This window comes from Sciurus carolinensis, chromosome 15 (genome assembly GCF_902686445.1).
Source record: "Sciurus carolinensis chromosome 15, mSciCar1.2, whole genome shotgun sequence".
In the NCBI taxonomy this organism is placed as follows: Eukaryota; Metazoa; Chordata; class Mammalia; order Rodentia; family Sciuridae; genus Sciurus; species Sciurus carolinensis.
Window position 1 is genome coordinate 11,798,461 of NC_062227.1, and position 22,989 is coordinate 11,821,449.

General features: G+C 51.5%; 2 protein-coding genes across 11 annotated transcripts in view; one reads left to right on the forward strand and one right to left on the reverse strand.

Moving 5' to 3' along the window:
- Nucleotides 1-11,215, forward strand: part of Secisbp2 (SECIS binding protein 2) — a 38,381-nt gene extending 27,166 nt beyond the window's left edge. For 3 of the 8 annotated variants that reach the window (XM_047526538.1, XM_047526541.1, XM_047526542.1), the window contains exons 11-18: nt 170-336; nt 965-1,103; nt 2,759-2,915; nt 3,621-3,841; nt 4,168-4,254; nt 9,109-9,263; nt 9,640-9,808; nt 10,319-11,215. In XM_047526538.1, the coding sequence (XP_047382494.1) occupies nt 170-336; nt 965-1,103; nt 2,759-2,915; nt 3,621-3,841; nt 4,168-4,254; nt 9,109-9,263; nt 9,640-9,808; nt 10,319-10,422 (1,199 nt within the window). In that variant the 3' untranslated portion in view covers nt 10,423-11,215. Of the gene's footprint in view, nt 1-169; nt 337-964; nt 1,104-2,758; nt 2,916-3,620; nt 3,842-4,167; nt 4,255-7,333; nt 7,818-9,108; nt 9,264-9,639; nt 9,809-10,318 lie in introns of those variants that run through there. The other 5 variants (XM_047526539.1, XM_047526543.1, XM_047526544.1 and 2 more) reach the window with 3 other exon arrangements.
- A 1,736-nt stretch (nt 11,216-12,951) lies between these two features.
- Sema4d (semaphorin 4D) overlaps nt 12,952-22,989 on the reverse strand; it is a 117,283-nt gene continuing 107,245 nt past the window's right edge. For 2 of the 3 annotated variants that reach the window (XM_047526284.1, XM_047526286.1), the window contains 3 exons: nt 17,790-17,999; nt 14,597-14,694; nt 12,952-13,711 (listed from right to left, as the gene is read on the reverse strand). In XM_047526284.1, the coding sequence (XP_047382240.1) occupies nt 13,685-13,711; nt 14,597-14,694; nt 17,790-17,999 (335 nt within the window). In that variant the 3' untranslated portion in view covers nt 12,952-13,684. Of the gene's footprint in view, nt 13,712-14,596; nt 14,695-17,789; nt 18,000-21,697; nt 21,733-22,989 lie in introns of those variants that run through there. The other variant, XM_047526287.1, reaches the window with a different exon arrangement.

A 22,989-nucleotide genomic window follows, 5' to 3' on the forward strand; every position in this document is an offset into this window, starting at 1 on the left:
CACTGCCAGTGAAAAGAATATGTAAGAGGTTGACAGAGATGAGAAAGGCTGTGAGGTTAGGCGGAGGGTGGCCCAGGAGGCTCCTTCAGATGTCATGGACACCGTGTCTGAGAGCCCGGCCTGGCTGCTGAGAGGTAACCATGCAGCACTTGTCCCCCTGTGTTTGCAGTTGGAGCTGTGCCTGTCCTCTCCAAAGATGCCTCCTCAGGGGAGAGGGGCCGCCGCTTCAGTCAGGTGAAGACTCCTCACAACCCCTTGGACTCCAGCGCCCCCCTGATGAAGAAAGGGAAACAGAGGGAGGTCCCCAAGGCCAAGAAGCCCACCTCATTGAAGAAGGTGTGTGGAGGATTTCCATCGCAACAAGGCGCACTGGCTTCTTCCAGCCTAGATATTTAGATTTGAAGGTTTATATTACTTGAACATGTTGCATCAAGTTCATGCTTCTCTAACAGATGCTCCTTCACTCTCCCAGTGTGACATGATGGAGTGTGTGGAGCAGGAATCGCTTGAGCTATATGGAAGGAAAATCTTTTTTTAAAATTTCACTTTGCAGTGATGTGGATGGAAAACCAGAAATGGGGGAAGTTCCGTTTCCCTCTCTCACACATTCTGCCTTGGCCTCAGTCAGCTGACTTGTCTGAGGCCCAGTCAGGGACTTGTGAACACTAGTGTGCAGACCTGCAGGGAGGGTTGCACGGGGCCCTGTGGTGTGTCCTTGTCCCCCATGGTATGCGCCTGGTTAGGTGTCTGCTCAGAATCATCTTCAGAGTCCTGGGGTGTGCTGCTCCCACACCAGAGCAGGGGAGGTTTGGGCCATTCCCCAGCAACTGGAGAGCAGGTTCCCCACTCCAGAGGCCTGACAGCTGCATTCAGCAAGCTGGACTTGGGGGAGTTAATGTTGCAGAAGAGTTTATCTTTTCGGTACAGGTATTTAGGTGTTTTAATCATTTATTTGATTTTTAAGATTATTTTGAAAGAACGGCAAGAGAGAAAGCAGCAGCGACTTCAAGAAAATGCCATTAACCCAGCTGTTGCTGGTGATGACACACCAGATGTAGAGAGCAGTGCTGATGACCAGACCCCCAATCAGGCCAACCCCACAGGTACTAATTTCTGTGTGTTGTACCTGAAAGAATCCTTCAAATGGGAACAAAACCATGTGCAGCAGGCCATCTGTCACTTTGCCAGCTCCTTGCAGCTTTGTGGTAGAATGCAGGTTGATGTTGAGCCTTGGGGATTCAGAAGTTTTCAAGTTCCCAGCTTTTCATTGAGAGGCAGTCCCATGGATAGTTATGGCAGCCGGGGCCTCTGTTTCTACATCTGTGATGGGTAGAGGTGATGAGCACCTCCTTCCCTGAGTGTGACCTGTGTGACACTGGATGTTCCTTTAACTTGAAGTGGCCATGAGAATATATAAACTGACTGCAGCATTGCTTACCAACGGTGTATGAGACGTGGGCCCGTAAAAATGAGCATTTCAAAGAGAATTTTTATTCAGTTACACATTTGGAAAAGTATAGAGCACAAGTGTACAGCTGGAGGACTTTTCAGAAGTGAACACAGCACCCAGGTGGGAAAACAGAACAGAGCCCAGTGACCCCTTACCCCATGCCCTCAGGTCAGAGGTCTCCCCCAAGGCCCACTGTCCTAATAGCAGAGCCACCAGCAAGATATGAGGGAGCTTTGAAGTTGGTGCTGGTGGAACCTTACAGCACGTTCTGCTCTTCTGTGCCTCCCGTCGGTGTTTTTGTGACAGGGAGGTGCAGTTGATCATTAACATGTGTTCAGTTGAATGAACAGGCCACCAAGGCACTGAGGATGGACCCTGACGCAGGTTCCTTCCAGCTTAGAATGAAGGTGGTCATGGACCACAGGAGAGCTGTTATGGATAATATGAGCTCTTGCTTCTGCAGATACTTCCCCAGAAGTGGAATTGCTTTAGCAGTTCCTGCCACACAGGGTTCCAGGGTCCTGCGAATTACACCCTTAGATGAGATCTGTGGGTGCTCCCACTCTTGCCAGCCATGGGCATTGTCTTCCTTGTGCTTGCCACCCCAGGGCTGTGGTGTGTTCTTAAATTCCTTTCCTTGTGATCTGTTACCTCATTTGCATTCTGGTCGTCTATCGAAGTAACTAGTTGGGGACAGTGAGCTGTTTTTGAACCATCCTGCTGAGGCCCTCATAGGTATGTTGTTTGTGGTGCTGGGGATGGAACCTCCTCCTTGCTAAGGCCAGGCAGGTGCCATCCTGCCATCCCCCTGAGCCTGTATCCCCGCTTGAGGCACTCATACTTCAGATGTTTGAATTTGGTTCTTACTTAGGGATTGTTTGAAAAAGGAATAGCCTCCAGCATTTAAGCCTCATAAACTGAGAACTCTAACCTTGGCTTTTAAAACTTCCTGATCCAGGATTGTTCCAATTGGATTCCAAAATTAAAAGAAATTTGGCTAATGAATTGCATACTTATTGATTATTAAAATAGTAACTTTTCTGTGTATATTGTCCCAGTGAAAATGAATAAATGGATTGGGAGGATGCCCACATTCTGGGAAGACCAGAAGTGGTCCTGTCTCCACCTGCTTTCCGAGTTTTTCTGGAGGCTGCATTTGCTGCCCTCAGTGCACTGCGACACAGCATTGTCTGATTTGGTACTCTGTATGAGCACCAGTTGCATCTGGGCTGGCACCGTCTGCACACAGGCCCCTCTATGTGCACAGGGCCCTATGGAAGTGAGACAATGATTTTTATCTCCATGAAGGTCCAGAGGAAATGGAAGAATCAGCCTCCTCCAGTCCTGCGACCGAGTGCAAGTCAGAAGAGCCCCTTGACACAGAGCTCCAGAAGGACATGGATGCCTGCCTGCCTGCCTCCAACCTTGCTGGTTTCCCCAAGATCCACAGCCGGAGATTCAGGGAGTGAGTGAGCACTGACCCGCCAGGGCCAGAGGAAACAGGGTGCTTGGGTTTGGCATTTATTTCTCCTACCCTTCTAATGCTTAGCACCATAAATCCGTGTAGTTGGGTCACACACTGCTTTAGTCTTCATTGTTGAAATGGCAGGTACCTAGGTATTTGGGAATGGCCTAATCCTGGAATTTGTGTCTGGGTTTACTGTAATTTCTGTCCTGGTGGTAATAATGGAGGAGGTGCCGTAGTCCTGGTTTGAGGTGGGAGATGGGTAGTGAGGTGGTGGTGTTGGCATTTGGCTCCCCTTTCATGGTTGAATTTCTCATGTAGTGTCTTAGGAGGCAGGATATTTGCAACTCATTTGCTCGCTCTTCCCTCTATTCTCATTTCTCTTCTAGATTGATCAGTCCAGGTATTTGTGTTCGGGACAGGGAGATATGCAGGGGAATAGCCAAGATGGGGACGTGTGGAAGCTGTGGTGGAGGGTGGGACTCAGACGTGTTTTGTTCCTTGCAGCTGGAAGTGGGGGAAGGTGCCCTCCTCTTTCTGCAAAATGAAGTCAGTTCAAATTTCATGGTTCTTACCAGTGTGATTGTGACACTGGGATTTCCTATCTGGTGCTGTCAGTGTCTCCTCTCCCTGCGGTTGGATGGTCAGAGGGCCGTGGTATTGGAGCCAGTGGGCCAAGTCCATGGTGTCTGATGTCCCTTTCAGTTACTGCAGCCAGATGCTCAGTAAAGAAGTAGACGCTTGTGTCACAGACCTACTGAAGGAACTGGTCCGCTTCCAAGACCGCATGTACCAGAAGGATCCAGTCAAGGCTAAGACCAAACGCCGGCTTGTGCTGGGGCTGAGGGAGGTTCTCAAACACCTGAAGCTCAGGAAACTGAAATGCATCATCATTTCTCCCAACTGTGAGAAGATACAGTCGAAAGGTAAGGGCACCCCATTGTCCTCCCATGGCACGTGAGTCTTTGCTGCAGTGCCCAGTACACTGCCTTCAGTCATGTGCCCGGTTGGTGGACCAAGCCACACCCCGCAGGCCTTGGCAGCTTGTTCTCTTTTGTAGTTGGGTGATTGTTTCTCACCAAGTGCCCCATGCTGTGAGGCAGTGGGTTGTGTAGTCCTGTGTGTGGCCTTCCAGCTGGGGTGTAGCTGAGCAGTAGAGCATTTGTGTAGCATGTGCAAAGCCTGGCTTCCATTCCCACACAGGTAGGTGGCGAGTGCCACCGCTCACACACACGGCTTCTCTATCTTGTAGGGGCTGGGGAGGAAGAGGGAGCGTCTCTGAACAGACAGCCCTTCCCTGGCCTTAATCCTTTCTGCTGCCATGTAAATGTCAATTCAGGTGAGTCCAGATCCTGGTGCTCAACCCTGATCTTCTCCAGTTAATGTTTCACATCTGAAGTCTGGAGGTTTCCCGACATGTCTGAGGCCCCCAGAGGGCAGCAGCAGCAGCTAGACCTCCTCATCCTCATGCTCAGTTAGTGGCTGTTCCTCTTCTCGCTTGGTTTAGGTCCGGTATCACTACTGACCAGAATATGACAGGACTTCAGTGACCTGTTATCTGGCTGTGCTTTTCCAGATCGTTGGAGAGGTCGGGCCACATGTTTTTGTTAACGTCGTCAGTCTCCACAGTTAAAAAGGTGTATAATTACATGGGTTTGTTAAAGGAGAAGGTAGTCAGTGGGCTTCTTGTCTTTCTTAGATACTCTTTGGCCAAATCTCGGGCTATTTCCTTCCATATCTCTAAATTTAAAGTGTCTGGTGACTACTGCTTTGCTCTGTGAGCTTCCCAACAGAGGAAAGGGCTTTTACTCTCATCCCCTAGCACCCTAATGCATACTGTGACTTCTGCTTGTTAATTTGTGGTCCTTGCTTTATTTTCATTAAGAATTTTTAATATTATTTAATATCATTTTTAATATTTAAATACTATATTTAACATTCATCAGACCCACCGCCTCGTGGGGCCTCAGCTGCCTCAGGCAGGTGCTTCCAGACAGGTTGATGCATCCTGGGTCTGCTTTTTTGCCTGGTGCAGAAATACTCATTTCAGCTCTGTGCTGCCCAGTGGCCATCACCCTGGGATGCCTTGGTTTCCACCCTGCTCCTGTTGGGGTACATCATTTACAGAATCCGGTTGCCACCCCTTTTTTGTATGCACTCTTGTTTTACTGGAGCGCATTCTCTGGTGATTAATGAGGAAAGAGGGCACAGGAGGCACGTGTTGGAGATTTTGCTTGAAATCCAGAATCTGTTTTTTGTTGTCATCATTGTTTTTAGGTTCTGGGCCTTGTGCTTGCTAGCAAGTGTTCTACCGCTGGGCTACATACCAGTCCCCAGAATCCTATTCTGAGTTCCTTGCCTATGATCTTTTTCTCTGTTTCCCTTCCTTCTGGAACCTGATCGAAGGGAACCTGGGTTCTGGGATGTGGGGCAGTTTGCATCCAGCACCCGCGGCTCTGGCGTGGTTGGTTTTCCTCTGAATCCTCTCCTCACTCACTCAGCTCCTCAGGCAGCTGTCACACCTGGCCTCCTGGACTGGATCTCATTCTTTGGTAGTTTTCGATTGGAATTCTTCAACTATCTCTCCTAAACTTGCTACAGATTTGTTCCTTTCTGGGAGCTGCATTTGTTCTCTGAAGACTGCTTTTTGTTGCTGCACTGCTGTCGCCTCTGGTAGCTGGCCTCAGAGTTGCAATGATGCCAGGTTCCTGCCTGTGTGGAGCCTGCATCTCCTCCGTTTTGTTTGCTCTATTCGAGTCTCATGATGAGGTTTTCCATAGCTGTCCGCTGGCCCTTGGTCATCTGCTCCTGTTTGTAAAGCATCTGAATATGTGGCTGGTATCCCGAAGCTCTGAACAGCATTGTGGGTGGTGGTTCAGAATCAACCAGAAGGCTGGCAACACACAGATCTCAGTTTCTGCCTGAGCAAGGAGTGGGGCTTTTAGGGAGCTCCTGTGCTGCTGCCGCTGCTCCACGGAGCCTATGAAGAACCTCTGCTGCAGGCTGGGCTGCTGTCCTGTTGGAAGTGCTCTCTGACAGCTTTGTCTCCCTGGTGAACTGATTACAGGACTCTGGGCTTCCCCTCTGTGAACCAGTACTCATGACCCACCCACGGAGGTGTGGCACTGGGGTCCTGCAGGCCTGGCCCTCCCTCACCAGAGGCTGCACTTGAGGCTGCTCACGAGGGGCTGGACACCCACTCACCTCCTTCCCAGCATTCAACTTGTCCTGCCCAGTGCTTCACTCTTGGGTTGCCCTTTGCTGAGCTTTGGGGGATGCTGGGTCCGAGACTGGCTTCAGTCAGCTCACTTAGTCGTCTGCTGCATTTTAGCTTTCAGAACTTTTTCCTGTGGATTTGTGTCTTTAAAAGGTGGCTGGTTCTGGCCCAGGCCCACAGACCACTGCCTTCCTGGAAGCATTCTCCCCTTCTCTGATGGAAGCCTGGGTTTTTATTTGATTGTGTGAACTGCATTTTTCCAATCTTCAGTTTCTGGATTTTTCTGCTTTTCTGCATAAAGAACTTGGTTATGTATTTTATAAACTTGCTAATTGGTTAAGATATCCAATAATTTGTAGTCGTTTTAAAGGTAAAAATTAATAGTACTGGCTTGAACTGTTACAGTGTACTGTGTTTACCCATTAGGCATTTAACCTAATAATCCTGAGTTTAAATGGAAGTTATATATCAGGGTGGATTGTTGTGCTTGCTTCAGCTGCTCTCCCTGGTGGGACTGCACCCATTCGGCCTTGGAGTGAGCGTGCTTTCATCTCATAAATAACTGTGACTTGGAGGTTGAGCAGATGGCCTGGACTTAGCTGCTTATATGATCCATAAGCCTAGGACCACCCCAGGCTCAGTGCTCGCGGGCGCACCCTCAGGCTCCACTGTGCAGTCATGCCCAGGGCTGTTTTTATTGTGGCAGAGGCTGCAGAGCAGCAGCAGTGTGGGAACAGACACAAGGGTGGGGGTGGGGAGAAGCGGGGCAGGAAGTGAGCTGTGACAGCGTGTGAACTGCTGTCTGCCAGGGAGGCCTGTGCATACGCGGGGCCCAGCCACACAGGTACCCTTTGCCTGGCACACTCTGAAGTTACACACTGCAGAGGGGGAGTGCAGCAGGTGGGGAGCTGAACCCACACATGGAGGACCAGGGAGCCTAGCTATCAGGGTGGGGACAGCCCTCCCAAAGCCAAGTTCACACTCCAGCCAGGGCCACCCTGACAGGTAGGCCTTCAGAGGATCAGGCCTGCAGTGTCAAGTCCCTTCTCTACACTGCCCAAATGGCATTTGTGACTCCCAGGGGTTGGCCAGACACTGGGCAGAGAGAGACCCTCCACTGAGAGGCACACATCTGACATTAAGGGGACTTCATCTGTCTCTCCTGATGAGTTGGAAATATCCTCGTTGTGGCATTTCTCAGGAACACAGCCATCCCCTACCTCTGCCCTCGCCTCTTGCCAGCCTGACCAGAACTGGTGTGCTTCCTCATGGTCCACAGACAAGCTGCCTCCTCTCCAGGCTCCGGGTTCTTCAGGTGCATCCAGGACAGGGTGGGTGGAATTAATGAGGGCCGTGGGGCGTCACAGTTAATTCAGGTTCAGCCCAGTGCAGAGGTGACATGTGTCTTGGAGGAGCTCCTCTTGACACTGAGATGAGCAATATGTAATTAGATTTCTGGTGAGACTCTCACACGTGTAAAAATTGAGGCAAACATTTGTCATTTTTAGAGTTGTTTTGTAAGAATCATGTATCTTGTAGGTTCAGTATGTGGCATAAAGGGCATCCTGCTGCCTCCCAGGGGCCACTGCCACCCTCCCACAGCAGCTGTGTGTGTCCTCCCCACCAGACCACACCAGCCTCGAGGGGGAATTTTTATTAGCATTTTTCTTAAGAGGGACTGTCAGCATCTTCTAAGAACATGGTATTTTCTGTGAATTATTGGTTTACGTTCTTTGCCCATTTGTCTTCTGGAGAGTTGTTCTTTTTATTCATTTCCTCTTTTTTTTTTTAATATACTTTTTATGACCATGTGGAGGTGCTGTAAATATTGGTATTTTAAATTTTTAAATTTTTTTGCATCCAGATTTTCTTTTATTTCTCAACCTGCCCACTCTGAGGTTATGAAAGAATTTAAAAAAATTTTTCTAATTGGTTATGCAAGACAGTAGACTGCATTTTGACACATTGTACACAAATGGAACACAACTTCTCCTTCCTCTGGCTGTCGGTGGTGCTGAGTCACACCAGTGGTGTAATCATACATGTGTATAGGGTAATAATGTCTGTCTCATTCCATTGTCCTTCCCAGCCCCACCGCCCCACTCCTCCCTTAAAGAATTTTTTGTTTGTTTTGTGTTTTCCCCCTTCAGTGATTTTATGTTTAGGTAGACTGTATTTCAGTCTAAGATGTGAAGTATGAGTCTAACCTGGATCTTTCTAGAAGTCTACCCAGTTGCCCCGGGATCTTGTACCCTCTGATTAGAAATGCTATTCACATACTCAGTTTGCATGGATGCTTTTTTGTTTGGATACTCTGTTTACTTAGTATGTTATTCTGTAAATCTTTCATGTTGCTTGATAAGTTTATTCCTGCTCACTGCATGTTTTCATCACTGATATAAATGAAAGGACTCATCTCTTCCATTGTAACCGGCTGCTGTTGGAGCAGAGAGATGTGTGCCCAGGGCCCTCATTTTCTTCTTGTGTGTTAGGACTGCTTTTTGTGTGCTGTTGGCTCCAGGTGGCCAGGTGCGTCACCTACATGCAACAATCAGTGCTCCTTCCACCTCTCTGCTTCACTTGGAAGTGGGCCCAGGTGGTAGGGGCAGTGAACCTTCAGGAGCCAGACCTCTGGTCTGACCAGAGGTGCTCTGTGAGGTGAGGAACCGTCCTTTCTGGACCTCTGGTCCAGAATCTAACGCAAGTGAATCAGTTGATCTGTGGCCTGGCATGGAATAAGTAGTAATACTAGCTAATGCCTTTTGTTTCCCTTTAGCATAACACCAGCTCTAGGTTACCATGTTACAGAGGTGACTCTCTTAGAGCTGAATCTTCCGTGCAGCTGTGACTTATTCTGTCTTGGTGAAATTTGGCAGGGAACACTGACCTGAGTAGAAAGTCAGGTGGGGCGTGTTTCTGTCTGTAGACTCAGTGTCAACCCACGCTCCATGTGCTATGTCCTTGTCCTCTGACCAGGTGGACTGGACGACACCCTGCACACCATTATTGATTACGCCTGTGAGCAGAACATCCCCTTTGTGTTTGCTCTCAACCGCAAGGCTCTAGGGCGCAGTTTGAACAAAGCAGTTCCTGTCAGCGTTGTGGGGATCTTCAGCTATGACGGGGCCCAGGTGAGAAGGGGCCCGGGCCTCATCAACCCCTGCCCACTGGAGGAAGTTGGGGAACAGTGGCCCACATATCTACCTGCAGGACAGTTCTAAACCCCTGGTAGGTTGGCACTAAGCAGCCACCGCTGAGGTAGAACCTTCTCATAAAGCAGTGGCCTCTGGCTCTGGGCTAACTGCCAGCATAGAGGCACCTCAGACAGACGTGCAAAGTCAGCCTGGCCCACTCTTCTCTGAGCAGAATCCCAAGCACCCACAGGCACAGAGGCCACACTGCCCATGTCGCCCCCCTCCCCTGTGGAGGGTTCTGTAGAGTATGCAGGGGACCAGCAACCTCTGAGTACTCAGGGGACATCACCTGTGTACTTTTACTTTGCCCAAGGACCAGTTCCATAAGATGGTCGAACTGACGATGGCGGCCCGGCAGGCCTATAAGACTATGCTAGAGAACATGCGGCAGGAGCTGGCTGGAGACCCCAGGCCTCAGACCCCTCCCAGCCCACCCTCACAGGGCCCCTCTGCCCCCACTGGAGGAGAAGAACCGCACTACAGTGAGTGTTTGGGGATGCTCTGGTGTTGGGTTGAGCCACCTGGAAGTAGTCTGTCAGCTTTAATCAGGGTCCTTGGGAAAGCGGCTTGGTACCAGTGCTGTCAGACCTCTGCAGTGGGGTGTGGGAGGTCCAGCCAAGACCGAGAGCAGGCCATTGCTTGAGGTGTAAATCATCCAACTTTAGAAGTTGCTTCAGACAGGCTTCCAACCAAAAGTCACCTGAACGGCAGGGGCCTTGAGGGAAGTTCTTCGAAGACCGCCTTGGGAGGCTATTTCTCAAGGTCATCATCCACTGAGATGTGCTCCCTCTGGGTACCACTGGCACCACTCCTTGTTGGGGTATTCGGCCCAGCAGGCGGGAAAGAGTGAGGTGGAGCCTGTCAGATTCTCACCTGAACAAAGTGAGCTGCCGGCAGCGTCTGTAACTTGCTCTGCCACGCTGATGGCTTCTGATGGGGGATTCTGTAACTTGTCATGTCTGATCATCATTTGTGCTATTTTCCTATTTTAGTTGAAATCTGGAGAAAACATCTGGAAGCATACAATCAACATGCCTTGGAATTAGAAGAATCTCTGGAGGCTTCAACCTCTCAGATGATGAACTTGAATTTATAAGAAGAGAGTTCTTCCTTGTGTGTCTTTGTGTTTGGGGCAAGGAGGGAGGAGGCTTGAAAAGACTTTGCGGCTTTTTCTTCTCAGTTTTCACTGACCCAATGTATTTTGTATGACTGTTGAATCTGGAAATTAACTGGCATGAAAGTGCATGTGAACCAGTGGTCATAGGGCCCTTGCAGCAGTGAATTCCGTCAAATGGATGCTCAGGTGTACTGGCGGAAACCTTTTCTAAAAGCCTGGTGATGCAGCTCTGCCTTTCTAAGCATACTGTGGATCTGGATGTACTGGAAAATGGAATACTTGAGTACGTTGGCTCAAAGGAAACTGCATTGCAGCATAACTGAGCCGAGTGGGGCCTGCAGCAAGGAACTGTTGGGCTCTTGCCTGCAGGGGGCCATGGTGAGGTGACTGGAGGGAGATGCTGACCCCCTCATAGGGTCACTGACATAGGAGCAAGAGGGCACTGGGGAGGGGCCCTTTCTCAGGGGATGTAGCTCTTCAACTTAACGATATAGAGGATTTGCTAAAATGAGCCTCAGAAGGAAAATTGGTTTTCTAACCTGTGACTTTTTGACATGAATTATTCCTTTTAGTCTTTATTTTCCAAAGAAGCAATGTACGTTGAAGTTCCTAGTTTCAGTTTAACAATCTACAAATCTTTCTTAAGTGAACATATTCTGAATGTGGTTTCTGTTGTAGAGGCCAGGGAACAGAGCTTACTTTCATATTTTCCCTGTAAGAAAGAGGGCTTATTTATTTTGAATAAAGAGTGATTATTTAATCTTGTATCAGATTCTGGTGATCTCAGGCTTATCAGTGGGTCAGTCTTAACTGACCGTTCCTTCATCCTGATTTGTCCCTCTTGGACACTGGCCTCTGAACTGACAGGGCCAAGCAGGGGGAGCCTGGTCCCCCGGCTTAGAAGCAGTGTCTGCCAGTCTCATTCCGGTTCACACCCGCAGGGAGAGGTGCTGCTCAGCCCCACTCCTCCCCACATGTGTTATTTTGGCCAACGACAGTTAAAAGGCTTTTTCTGCTTGTCAAGCAAATAGATGTTATTTCGACTCTGAACAGTGTCTTCATTGAAATCAGTTGTGCCCAACATCAAACCTCTGAGAAGTAAGTGGCCGTGACGAGCAAGTCAGATTGATGGAGTGAGTCATGCATGGCAGGCTCAGGCCGGGCTGGCGGCGTCTGCCTGCCCTGCCAATTGGGGAGCTCATGGTGACCATTCTGTGCCCACTTGTTTGCACGTTTAGTGTTTCCTGTGGGAAGTGGATGTGTTTGGCCAGGTCAGTAGGGACAGAGCAGGGGTCTCCTGTGTCCCATGTCAGTAGTAGCAAGTTGATTGTAGTGGGTTTGACTATTTGAGAATAAAACCCCCAAAATTAATTTGTGGGAAAAAATTTAAATAGCATATCAACTGTAGTCAACAGCAAATTTTTAGATCCATCAGAACAACATCTTAAAATCTCTGTTGGAGACAAAAGTCCTCTGTCCAGAGGCCCTTCTTGGTCTCTCGATCTGTGGCACTTGCTCTGCTGACATAGGCATAAATTCAGGTACAGTGGAGGAGTGGGTGGATTTTACCATCTCTTGGCTTCCAGAGGTTTCCTTCTCATTAGATTCAACCAGGTTCTCGCCTGTGGAGTCCCTTGGTATGCCATTGCTTTCCTGGTAGAGGAGGATTCCATCTGCAGCCAGCAGTGCAGGTGACTTCAGCTGATGGCATCATGGAGGGCGCTGGGAGCTCTAGGACTGGCACCAAGCTGATCAGACACGCAACTGCTGACTTTGTTTCAACAGTGCAAGAAATCAGATGCTTCCTCGTAACCACGTTTCCCAGCAGAACCTCCACATTCCCCTAACCTAAACTCCTGACCACGGGGAGACACAGAAAACAGCACCAAGCGGGGGCCCAAGCTGACAGCAGTTTGTCATGGTTGGAACCACAACCCTGCATGTGAATCACAGCAAAAGCAGATGAAGACCACAGGATTTTAAAATTCCATATTATGTGATTTAAAGTTTTGTATTCCGATGGTTCTGCAAACAAGATCATTGTTGGTCTGATGGGCAAGCAGGTGCCCAGGCAGCATCTGGCCCTCTCCACTCCACATGAAGGAGGGGGACAGGGCACGTGGCAACCTGGGCACGGACCTGAAAAGCTGTCTTCGGGGTCCTTGTTCATGCTGGATTGTGAAGTAGCTGCCTGGAACATGTATGCTGATCTGATAGAAAGACTGTTCCCAGACTCATCAACTCCAGAGAGGAGGGACAAAACCAGCTGTGTGGTGCAGCCAGGGTCTCAAGAGGAACACTGTTTTATTTTTAAAGAGGTTTTGGTTTATAACAGCTATGAAAATCATCATCTGCAGACAAGAATTGACACATCTCTTGAGATGAAAGGGCAAGCAACTTTAGGGCCAGGCCTTCACAAGTTCACTCACAGCGACAGGCTTCAGGGATACAGCTTTAATAATTAGAGGCCTGGAAGCAGGTAGAACAAAGCACTCCCATGACTCAGACTTCTGTCAAGAAAATTTAATGTGGCACCAGGAGATTTGCATAATTGACCAGTTTGGCTTTCTACCTGAAACAAGCTTGGTGTCCCGCTGAGCAGCAGAGTACTTATGGGTAAACACGGGCAGGAACCACAATACGACACGTTAGAAACAGCCCATATTCTGAGGGTAGTGAGGAACGGCTCAGGAGGTGCAGGTCCACCCCAGCTCCGTCCTCATCTCTCAGGCCTAAGGGTTCTCCCTCAGGCGCTCACCTTCCCATCTGGAGAGTGGGCCTTGGGGTTAAATGGCGAGGTGTTTGGGTGGGCACAGCCGCAGGCTTGGCTTAATCTGTAAAACCAGTGGTGGGGGCAGGGCACGAGCGGGCCAGCTCTTGGGTCACTGGTGTCCTGTTTAGAACCAAGTCCTAGGGATCTCGTAGGGGGGCCACTAGGGGGAGGAGCAGCCTTCACACTTGGTGTTCTGTGACAGTTGCCTGGGTTTGTAATTTCTAACCATCCTGGTCGCCTGTTTCTGCCAGATCCTAAGCAACTTACTAAAATTAGGTCCTGGTTACAGTCTGAGGCCCACTTGGGGTTCAGTGCTTCTCTACCATCCAACCTCTGGGAGGGACCAGTCGGACAGTGGCCTGAAGGCTGTGTGCATAGCTGGTCAGGATGCTGGGGCCTTCTTTAGGGTCCAGCGTGGCTGGCGGCAGCAGGATCTGCTCAGGGTCTGTGGTGGGAACTTCCTCGTGACTAGAAGTTATCCTCGCTACAGCTTTCCTGAAAGAATAAGGTGGTCTCTGAATTCCTAGCAGAATGCAGGGGTCCCTCCCTGCTGTGTGGCCTGCTTTCTCCCACAGTCACAGAGCTAGTTGTGAACGCCTGACATTGGTGAGATTCCCCCTTGGGGTCTAAGGATTGGAGCACTAAGGAGGGATTTTTCCCAGATGACAGAAATCCAAAGAGACTGCCATTTGTTCCAATTCCCAGTCCTGCTTCTTCAAACAGGCACTCAGTGCAGCCTGGACTGCTCACCCAGATGTCCCAGAGGGCTGGGGGCAGGGGGCACCGCAGTATGAAAGACCAGCTGTAAATGCCGTCAGTTCTATTGGCGACAACTGTGGGGGGCTTTCAGCAGCCATTTAATCCATAATACTTGAAGACCCTTGGCCCGTGCTTGTGGGAACCTCACCTGTGTGGCGGCATATCCAATAGTCAGCCTCTGGCTTTGCCTCATGTTGGCAGCCAGTAAGACACGGTGACTAGAAGCAGGGGCCAGACAGCCACTGCCTATGGGGGGAGTGGGGAGTCTTGCCAGGGATGCCACTGTCCCACTGTTGCTGCAGCTGTGGTTCTGGGGACTGACCCTGCCAAGACTAGGTATGGGACACACCTCTCCCCGTTCCCCAGCAAAGAGCCATGGGAGGCACCTCAACATGTATAGTCTGCTGTCATCAAAGCAGCTGAGTGCCCTGTCCATGGGGCAGCCACTGGACTTAAGGGCCAGTCACTTTAAGGGCCAGTAGGTCCCCTGCAGTCTCAGTGACAATATCCATGGTTGCAGTATTCAAAAAGCAGAACAATCTGCAGGCTGAGGGGAAGCAAGAGCCGCCAACGGACAGAATGGGGGACCCCGTGGGACCCTTCCTGTGGCCAGATACATACCCATGCCTTCCTCCAGCCCCGCATCAGCCGGTCATGCTCCCCCACCACGGCCCTCCAGGCCGCCAGCTCTCTGCTCCACTTCTCCTGTTGGGCTGCCTCTGGAAGACAAGCAGGCCAGTGTCACAGCTCTGCGGGCCTTTGTGGCACTGTCAATGCTCACTCACTGACCCAGCGGAGCTGGCTCATGGGCTCAGTGGCATGGGTGAGCCCAGCTCCGACCTGCCCCAGTGGCCCAACCCCAGGGGAGGCCCCTCGCAGGGTGAGCAGACTCCCAGTGTCCACTGAGGGCCAGCGCGTCTTGGGCAAGTTGGACCTTGCTTTCCTCCCCTGCCTGGTGCTGACCACAGTTAGGGCCTCCACCCAACTCTAGGCCACAGCTTTGGTAGCAGCTGCTCTCCAAGGCCACACTGGCCCTGTCCACCTCTTACATGCCACTTGTTCCTGCACGCCAGGCCTCATGAGCCAGGGGACTCTAACTGGGAGGCCTACAGCTTCCTCAGTTCCCCCAGGGGCTCAAAAATCAGTTCTCACCAAAACTGACAGCATCTCAGGCAGCCTGCATGGCTATGGGTTTGAGAGACATGGGCCCCTGGCCACTTGCTCTCCACGGCCTCCCAAGGGTGCGGGCTTTGTTCTGGATCCTTTATTTATTTTTTTGGGTGCTGGGGATCGAACCCAGGGCCTTGTGCTTACAAGGCAAGTACTCTACTGACTGAGCTATCTCCCCAGCCCCTGTTCTGGATCCTGAAACAAGTTCCTTGCAGGATTGTCTTGGTGACAAACCTGACAGCCATGCAAGAAAGAACAGTGTCATTTCCTTGGACTACTAACTTGACGTGGACTTCAAAACCAGGTTCCAGGAAGACGAGTCCTTTAGAGGAGAAGCAGAACAGCCTAGCAGAGCCCCAGTGGTCAGCCCGAGTGCCAGGTGCCCCTCAGTCTGCGGCCCAGGCCTCCACAGAAGGACGCAGCAGGTGGAAGAAGTGCCCCCTCAGCAGTCTCTAACTCAAAAGGGCCCTGCAAGGACGACTCTGAAGCTAGCAAAACGGGTAAGCAGCGGGATGCCCTCCCGTGTTTCATTCTGTTGAGAATACTTCCTGTTGTGACAGTTGACTTCCGCCCCTGCCTCTCGTGTGCTTAGAGTAATTGGGTGTGAAGTTGCCTGTGTTCAGTCTCGTCCTGCTCTGTGCTGGCTGGGGCTGCCCTCGGGCAAGTCCCTGGTCTTCCTGGGCTTTCGTTTCACCACTGCGCATCTTCACAAGAGAAATAGGTCTCCCCTCCTGCGGCTCCTCATGGTGACTCGTAGCCATTTGTTGACCACGTTCATTGCCCACCTGCTCCTGAGCGAGGTTGGCCCCGGTGAGTCCTTTTCCTGCTGACTCTGTCATCCTGACAGTAGCCTGGGGTGCAGGACACACGGGCATTTCACAGAAAGGGAGCAAGCCCCTGCAACATTTCTCCCAAACCTCCACTAAAAGGACAACAAAGGGACCTTTTAAGTGTGTGTGTGTGTGTATGTGTGTGTGTTTGAAAAAGGGTGTGTGCAAAGTGACACAGTAGACCCTAGGAAGCAGGGCGCATGGCCAGCCGTGGGGAAGGAAGCTGAGGCTGCCTCATAGCAACGCCCAGAGCCTTGCACTACCAGTGGGGAGAAGTGGGTGCTGAGGTGCACATGGCTTCGGGCCTCAGCTGCAGCACCTGGACACCTAGCCAGGACAGAGGATCACTGGAACGGGTACAGAGCCAGCAGGTGCAGTGATCACTTCCAGAGGAGTAGGTGTGGAAGTGCCACTTGAGTGGGGCAGCCTAGACCCTGCTGGGCCATGCCACTGGCCCCGTGTGGGCTGCTGTTGCTTAGAAGTGCTGAGTCCCCACTCCAGGTCAGACTGGTCTAGCAAGAACCTGGGGAGTAGAACAATCTGAGGTGGAGAAGAGCTGGCCTCGGCTCCCTCGGTATGCAAGGGAGTCACCTGTAGAGGACCCAAGCCCCTCGCCACAGGAGCCAGAGACCACACTCAGGGGGAGATGAGGGCATCATTGTCCCCTTTTCAGTAAAATCAAGGATCACATGACACCTTGAATACACAGTCAAACAAAAAAGCAATGTGGAGAGAGAAGGAAACTGCAAAACAACAACAAAAACCCCGGTTAGTTCAGTATTCTCAGTAAGAGAAGATGCTGTATCCGTGAAACAGCACAATACAAAGGACAGAATAAACGCTCTTAGAAACCAAAATGTGATCCTAGAAATGAAAAGACTCATGAAGGTTTGGAAACAGGAAGTAGAGGAGAAAAGCAGAAACGACAAGAAAAAGGTGGAACAGCAGAGGGCAGCTGAGTGGTTTCACGTCTTGGAAGTTCCAGAAAGAACAGAAGATGAATTGAAGAGTAGTAACATATTTGTTAAAACGACCCAGAACTGAAAGCCAGGGGCTGCTACATTTAACTGGCAGGGCAACAGCACAGAAAGACCAGGCCAGCACGAGACTCACAGTACTTGAAAAAAGAGATGACAAAACCCCAGAGAAGAAAAATGGACTCCCGGAGAAGCACCAGGCACCTGAAAGCATGGAGCAGCATCTTGGACACTGCAGAGTGGTGACTTGCAGGCCGGACTCAGGTGAGGGTGGCCATCAAGGGTTCACAGGCTCTTGAAACACTTTCATGTGCCTTTTCTGAGGTGTTCTGGAAACACACCCCACAAACAGTGGAGTAAATCAGGAAAGGACACTTGGGAAACCCAATACCTGGTCCAACAGGAGAGCACGGAGCCTCAGGCAAAGGAATCCCAAGATGTACCTGGCTCCTGGTGCAGCACACAGCAGTCGGATAGGCTGACCAGGAGGTTCTAGGGAGGCTAATGACACTGATGTCACTCATGAAGGGATTTGGGCAACTGCAGAATCTGGTGTTGAATTCATGATTCAAGCAAATGGAAATCAGCACAGTGATTAACAGGAAATGAAAGGCAGGCCTCGCAGACCCAGGGATCCTGATAACAAACACAAACTCCCATGTGGGAAAAGGGGAGACGGGCAGTGGGCACGTGTGTGTGTGCACGCATGTAAAGGGGAAACAGGCTAAATAGTCCCCGTGGAAAGCCAACAGGGAATTGCAAGCGTGCTTATAGAGACAGGGGCAAATGGGGGAAAAAGTCCTGCAGTCAGCTGCAGTGGGCACGGGCACCACTCACCGTGTCTCACCACGGCGACCCGTACTTTGGAGGTCTGGTTCCCCGCCGAGGAGAGGGCGGAGCAGCGGTACTCCGAGCTTTCCTGGATGGCATCCCGCAGCCAGCTGAGCACATGGGCCCTTCCATCAGGCAGTGCGTGGGTCTGCATGGGCACACACGTCTCCAGGGCACGCCCATTCTTCTCCCAGATGAAGCGGACATCGGCTGGACCTGTGGGTACGTGACCATCTCCACCTCCGAGCCCCAGAAGCCCCACTAGGAACCTATAGGAGTGGCCCGGCAGGGTGTGGGCAGAGGTCACCCAGATGAGGGGCCTTCTTTGGTCCTGGCCAGATCAAAGGTGAGAGGCAGCTTCCCATTCAGTCCCCGGGCTTCCCTCACGCCAGGTGACCGGTGGGGAAAAAAGGGCTGCAGGTGTCTCAGCTTCCCTTCCCCACGCGCTTCCTGCTATTCACCCTGATGTCTTTATTCAAAGCAAACCCGCACAGCCTGTGTACCCCCGGACTCAAGGGGGCAGTCATAGCCTGGGACACCCCCCATTTCTGGCTGTGTCCCCCATGTACACTCCTAGTGGCACGCCTGGAGGCCAAGCTGGGGTGGGGCTTTCCATTCCACAGACGGTCTGAACCCTGGAATGGCATCCTGCCCTTCCTTGGTCTTGTGGTCACCTGTACAGAAAGACCCCAGAACTGCCATCCCCAGGGCCACAACTGTGCTCTGTAGCACTGACAGGCCCAGAACCTGACCTGCCATATGCAGGGAGCTCAAAGAGGGGGTTGGGACTTATCACCAGGGTACTGGGCAGGGACCCTAAAGGCCTCTCTTATCTAAAGGAGAGACACCAGGGCCTTGGGGAGGGCTTGGAGACACTGCTGACTGCAGAACTCAGGCCTTGGTGGCGCTTCCCCTCCACCCACTGGGCTTCCCACTCTGCAGGCCTGGGACTAAGGGAGAGCTGGCCAACACAGTCACCTCTACCCCAGAGCTCTTTTTCCCTGTGGACCTTTTATCTTAATTGCCTACTGAAAAAATAAATGAAGACTAGGGACACCTATTTAAAACTCAGGTTTCACCCGCCCCAGGTGGAGTCCCCAGCACTAGACAAGCCGACTTCAGCCTCTCTGATGGGCAGACACCCAAAGAGTGAGTAAGGCAGGGACAGCAACCTTGGCCCAGCCTCACCTGTGGAGGCTGCAGGTGGGGGGGTTGTGATCCTGAATTGGGAGGACTGAAGCCAGAGACCAGGCCGACCTTGAGAGGCCACCCTCTGACCTCCATTCATTCCAGGTCAGCCAGGGTGGGAAGCCATGAGCAAGGTCCAGGCTCTGATCCCAGAGCCAGAGCCCACAGTGCCCTCAGTAAGTCACCTTCCCCATGTGTCCAGAAACTCCTGAGGCTAAGACTGCTGGCTATGCTGGGACAGGCCCCGCTCCCTGCTCCCCAGAGGAAGCATGCCAGGGCCGGCCGGCTGCAGCTCAAGACTGCAGAAAGCGAGGGCTGAGGGCCCCTTGGAGCTGGCCAGGTGTGAGCGGAGGCCGAGCTCAGCTGGTGTGACTGGGAAGGGCCAGGCCCCACAGGCGACCCTGTACAGCAGTGCAGGAGTCACTTCCAGATGAGGTGGGACCAGGCTGCAGCTCATGCTGCCTCTCACGTGCACAGCTGCCTGGATTAGGCCGGGTACCCCAACAGTGGTCAAGGGCACCTCTTCCCCAGGGCCCTGGCTCCCTGATACACCTACTCTTCCTCTGCACCTTCCCACTCCTCAGAGGGGCTGATAGGTCACCCAGACCAGTGCAGCCATGCAGGTCCTGAGGGTGACCGCTCCTTGACCTTAGCACCTCATGAGGATCAATCTTCAGAAATTGGTTTCCCTGGATGCCTGCACACCTGGAGTGGCAAACTGGTATCATGGAGGATATTCAGCAGGGAAGGGAGGAACTGTCTACCTGTAACTGAAGCTCAAAACACTAGGCAGGAAAAACATCACAGAGAAGGATTTCTGGTGTCCTCAGGTGTGTGCCAGGTGGGTAGTGTGGGAGGGCAAGCACAGGTGTCCAGAGGTGGGAGGACTCCCACTTCCCATTCTGGTGCTGGGTTTTGAAAAGAAACAATTTAGCCAGGCATGGAGGCACATACCTGTAATCTCAGTGACTTGGGAGGCAGAGGCAGGAGGATCACAAGTTCGAGGCCAGCCTCTGCAACTTAGTGAGGCCCTAAGCAGCTTAGCAAGATCCTATCTCAATGAAAAGGGCTGGGGATGTGGTTAGTGATTAAGTGCAGCTGGGTTCAATTCCTGGTTTAAAAATTTTTTTCTAAGTTAAGTAAGGTTACTTTTGTGATGGATTTTCCCGTTTTACCAACCTCGGCATCTATCCTCCTTTGTCCTGTCCCTTCAACGATCCCCCACTCTTCAGGATCGTCGGAGCATTTCCAAAGTGCCAGACCAAGTGCAGACACCTAACTGGACCATCTTAGGAATGGATTCCAAGGCAATGATGGGAACATGGCCCCCAAGGCCCACTTCCGGTAGTGAGGAGTTGGAAAATGTCCAGCGAGGAGGGGGAGCATCAATGATGTGAGTCAACCACACTCATTCATTGGGAATCTCATGTAAGAATATTTTAAAACAAAATCTTATAATAATGTGAAATGGGAAAATGTGTTAAGTGCACACATGTATGTGTGTGTGCACACACGTGTCTGTGCATTTGTTGGTGTGGGTACATTCATGTGTATACACACAAAAGGCCTAAACCTGGCTAATGACCATGGTGGTGGCTGCCTCCGGATGGCTACATTTGGGGTATTTAAATTTTTTTCTTTATGTTTTCCTGGGGTTTACAAATTCACTACAACAGATACTACTAGAATAATCATAGTCAATGCTAATTTGAAAGCTAGCCATAAGCTCTGAGGGAAATTCTGAAAGGTGTTCCAAATGTGTTTTATACAGCAGCACATCTGACCAGCCCTTGTGGGCGTGTGTGTGTGAATTTTTTTATCCACTCAATTTTTTCTAATCAAGTGTTTTGAACTCTAAGCCCAGGTACCTCTATTTATAAAAGTAATCCATATCTATTCATGCAGACACACTTTTCTCTACATATGTAGATGCCCATCAAGTGGGGAATAGCCATATTGTCCCTCAGTTTCAGTGGGGGATTGCATCCCGAGGAAGCCACAATGCACAGCCACTCAAGTCCCTCCTAGAAAATGGCAGAGTATTTGTGTATTACTTGTGCACATCCTCCCGTACACTCTGAAGCATCTCTAGATCACCTATAAAACCTAATCTGAACCTTGTGTAAATGACTATTATATTGCAGTTTTCAGGGCATAGTGACAAGCCTGTACCTGCTCAGTGTAGAATCCACTTTTTTCTGAGTTTTTGTGATCCACAGTGGGTTGAATGCACTGCTGTGGAACCTGTGGACACAGCTGACTACTTCCCCAACAGCTGGATGTCTTTCATGATACCACGTTTTACCCAGCCAGTCCCCCCAGCACCTAGCTCAAATCTAACTCTATGAAACTGATTCTCTGGAGGTTTGATGATCAAATGATGAGAGACTGTTCTTTGAATATCACACACTTAAGTCAGTTCTAAAAAGCCCAGTCTTCTCCCTCATCCATCAGCACCACACTACAGTGAGGACAGGGTCTTCTGGAAGGTTCTCATGACCAAACCCCAGAGATGAAGAATCCAGGCAGCTGAAAGGGAGCACATCCACTGCTCAGACCCCACGGGTGGGGACCTTCAATTCCCCAAAGACCCACACTCCTGGGTGTGAACAGGGACAGCAGGAAACACGCCAGGTACATACCCTGCCATCATGAGGACTGTCTCTCTAGATATCACTTTAAAATGTTCTCAACTGTGACAGGAAAGACATGAAAGAAGTACTTACGTTCCACTCATTCCTTTTAAACTAGCCACCTCAGTCTGAGTGCAGAGATCAAAGAGAGAGGGAAAGCGAGAGTTAAAACCAGCCTGCAGGACCACCCCCTGCACCACGCCATGCCTGGCACTCTCAGGGGCAGGGCCCATCTTTCTCACCCCTCCCAGCTGAGTCTGCTGAAAGCACCACCCTTTTCGCCTTGGACCACATGCTCTGAACTCCCCCATCCCCCAATCAGCTCAAGGTCAGCCAACCTGGGCGCTGTCTCCGTCCACCCCAGCCGGCCTCTGAGAAGTGGGTCAGGACCCAGCAACCTGGACTCATGTCAGCTGTTGCTGGCAGCAAGCCAGTGGATACCGGTCATCGACCGACCTTCAAAGGAGGGACACTGCTCTGGCTAGGAGGGATCTGAGAAGGGATCTTGAGGTCAGGCGATGGGTACCTGACCTGTCCCCAACGTGACAAAGGCCAGGCTCAGCCACTCCAGCTTTGGAAAGGCTCATGGAGCTTCCCGCATCCTCGGGCCCCAGCACCATCACCCTGTGCCCAGCCTGCCTGTGCCACCCCATAGGACTGTGGGTGCTAGGGGCACTGTGACTTCAGAGCCTTTTGGATGTGACTGGAAGCACACAGCAGCTTCTACTGCCACAAACCCCCGGTGTAATAGCCTCCCTGCAGGAGGCTGATGGGCCTGGAGCTCTGTCCGAGTCCCTGGACGGGGGCCATGAGGGATGCACCCTGTGCCAGAGTTGCTGGGGCCACTCCCCCAGACAGTGGCCCGCTGCTGTTCTGTGTGGCACCTGTGCCCTCCCAGGGGTCGCCTTGTATGCAGCCCACCCTGTCTCCCACACCCATGTCCCAGTGGCCCTCCTGCAGGTAATGGGGTTGGCTGCTGCCCCCCAGAGGGGGCTGTCCTCTGAGGACCCAGGGCAGGTTCCTGAACTGTGCCCACTGCCCAGGGCAGCCCTGACACGTGCTCCCCCTTTCCTCGAAAACCCTGCGGCCTGCCTGGCCCACTCCTTGGGGCAGGTCTCTTCCTTTCCTGGGCAGGGATTCCTGTCCCTCCTCTCTTCCAGACCCTGCTCTTGCCAGCGGGTCAGCACTCCTGTCCCCTCTTCCTTGGATGCCTGTCACTGCATCCTGTTTCATCAGGCACGCTCTGAGCACTTCTCAGGCAGCCACACCACGTCGGTACCAGCTCTGTTTTGTGGAGTGTGCGCCACCAGCTCAGATGTCACCTTGTTTTGTCCTTGGCAGGCTAGGGTTTGGAGATACGCGTCAGTCCTGAACCCCATCCCAGG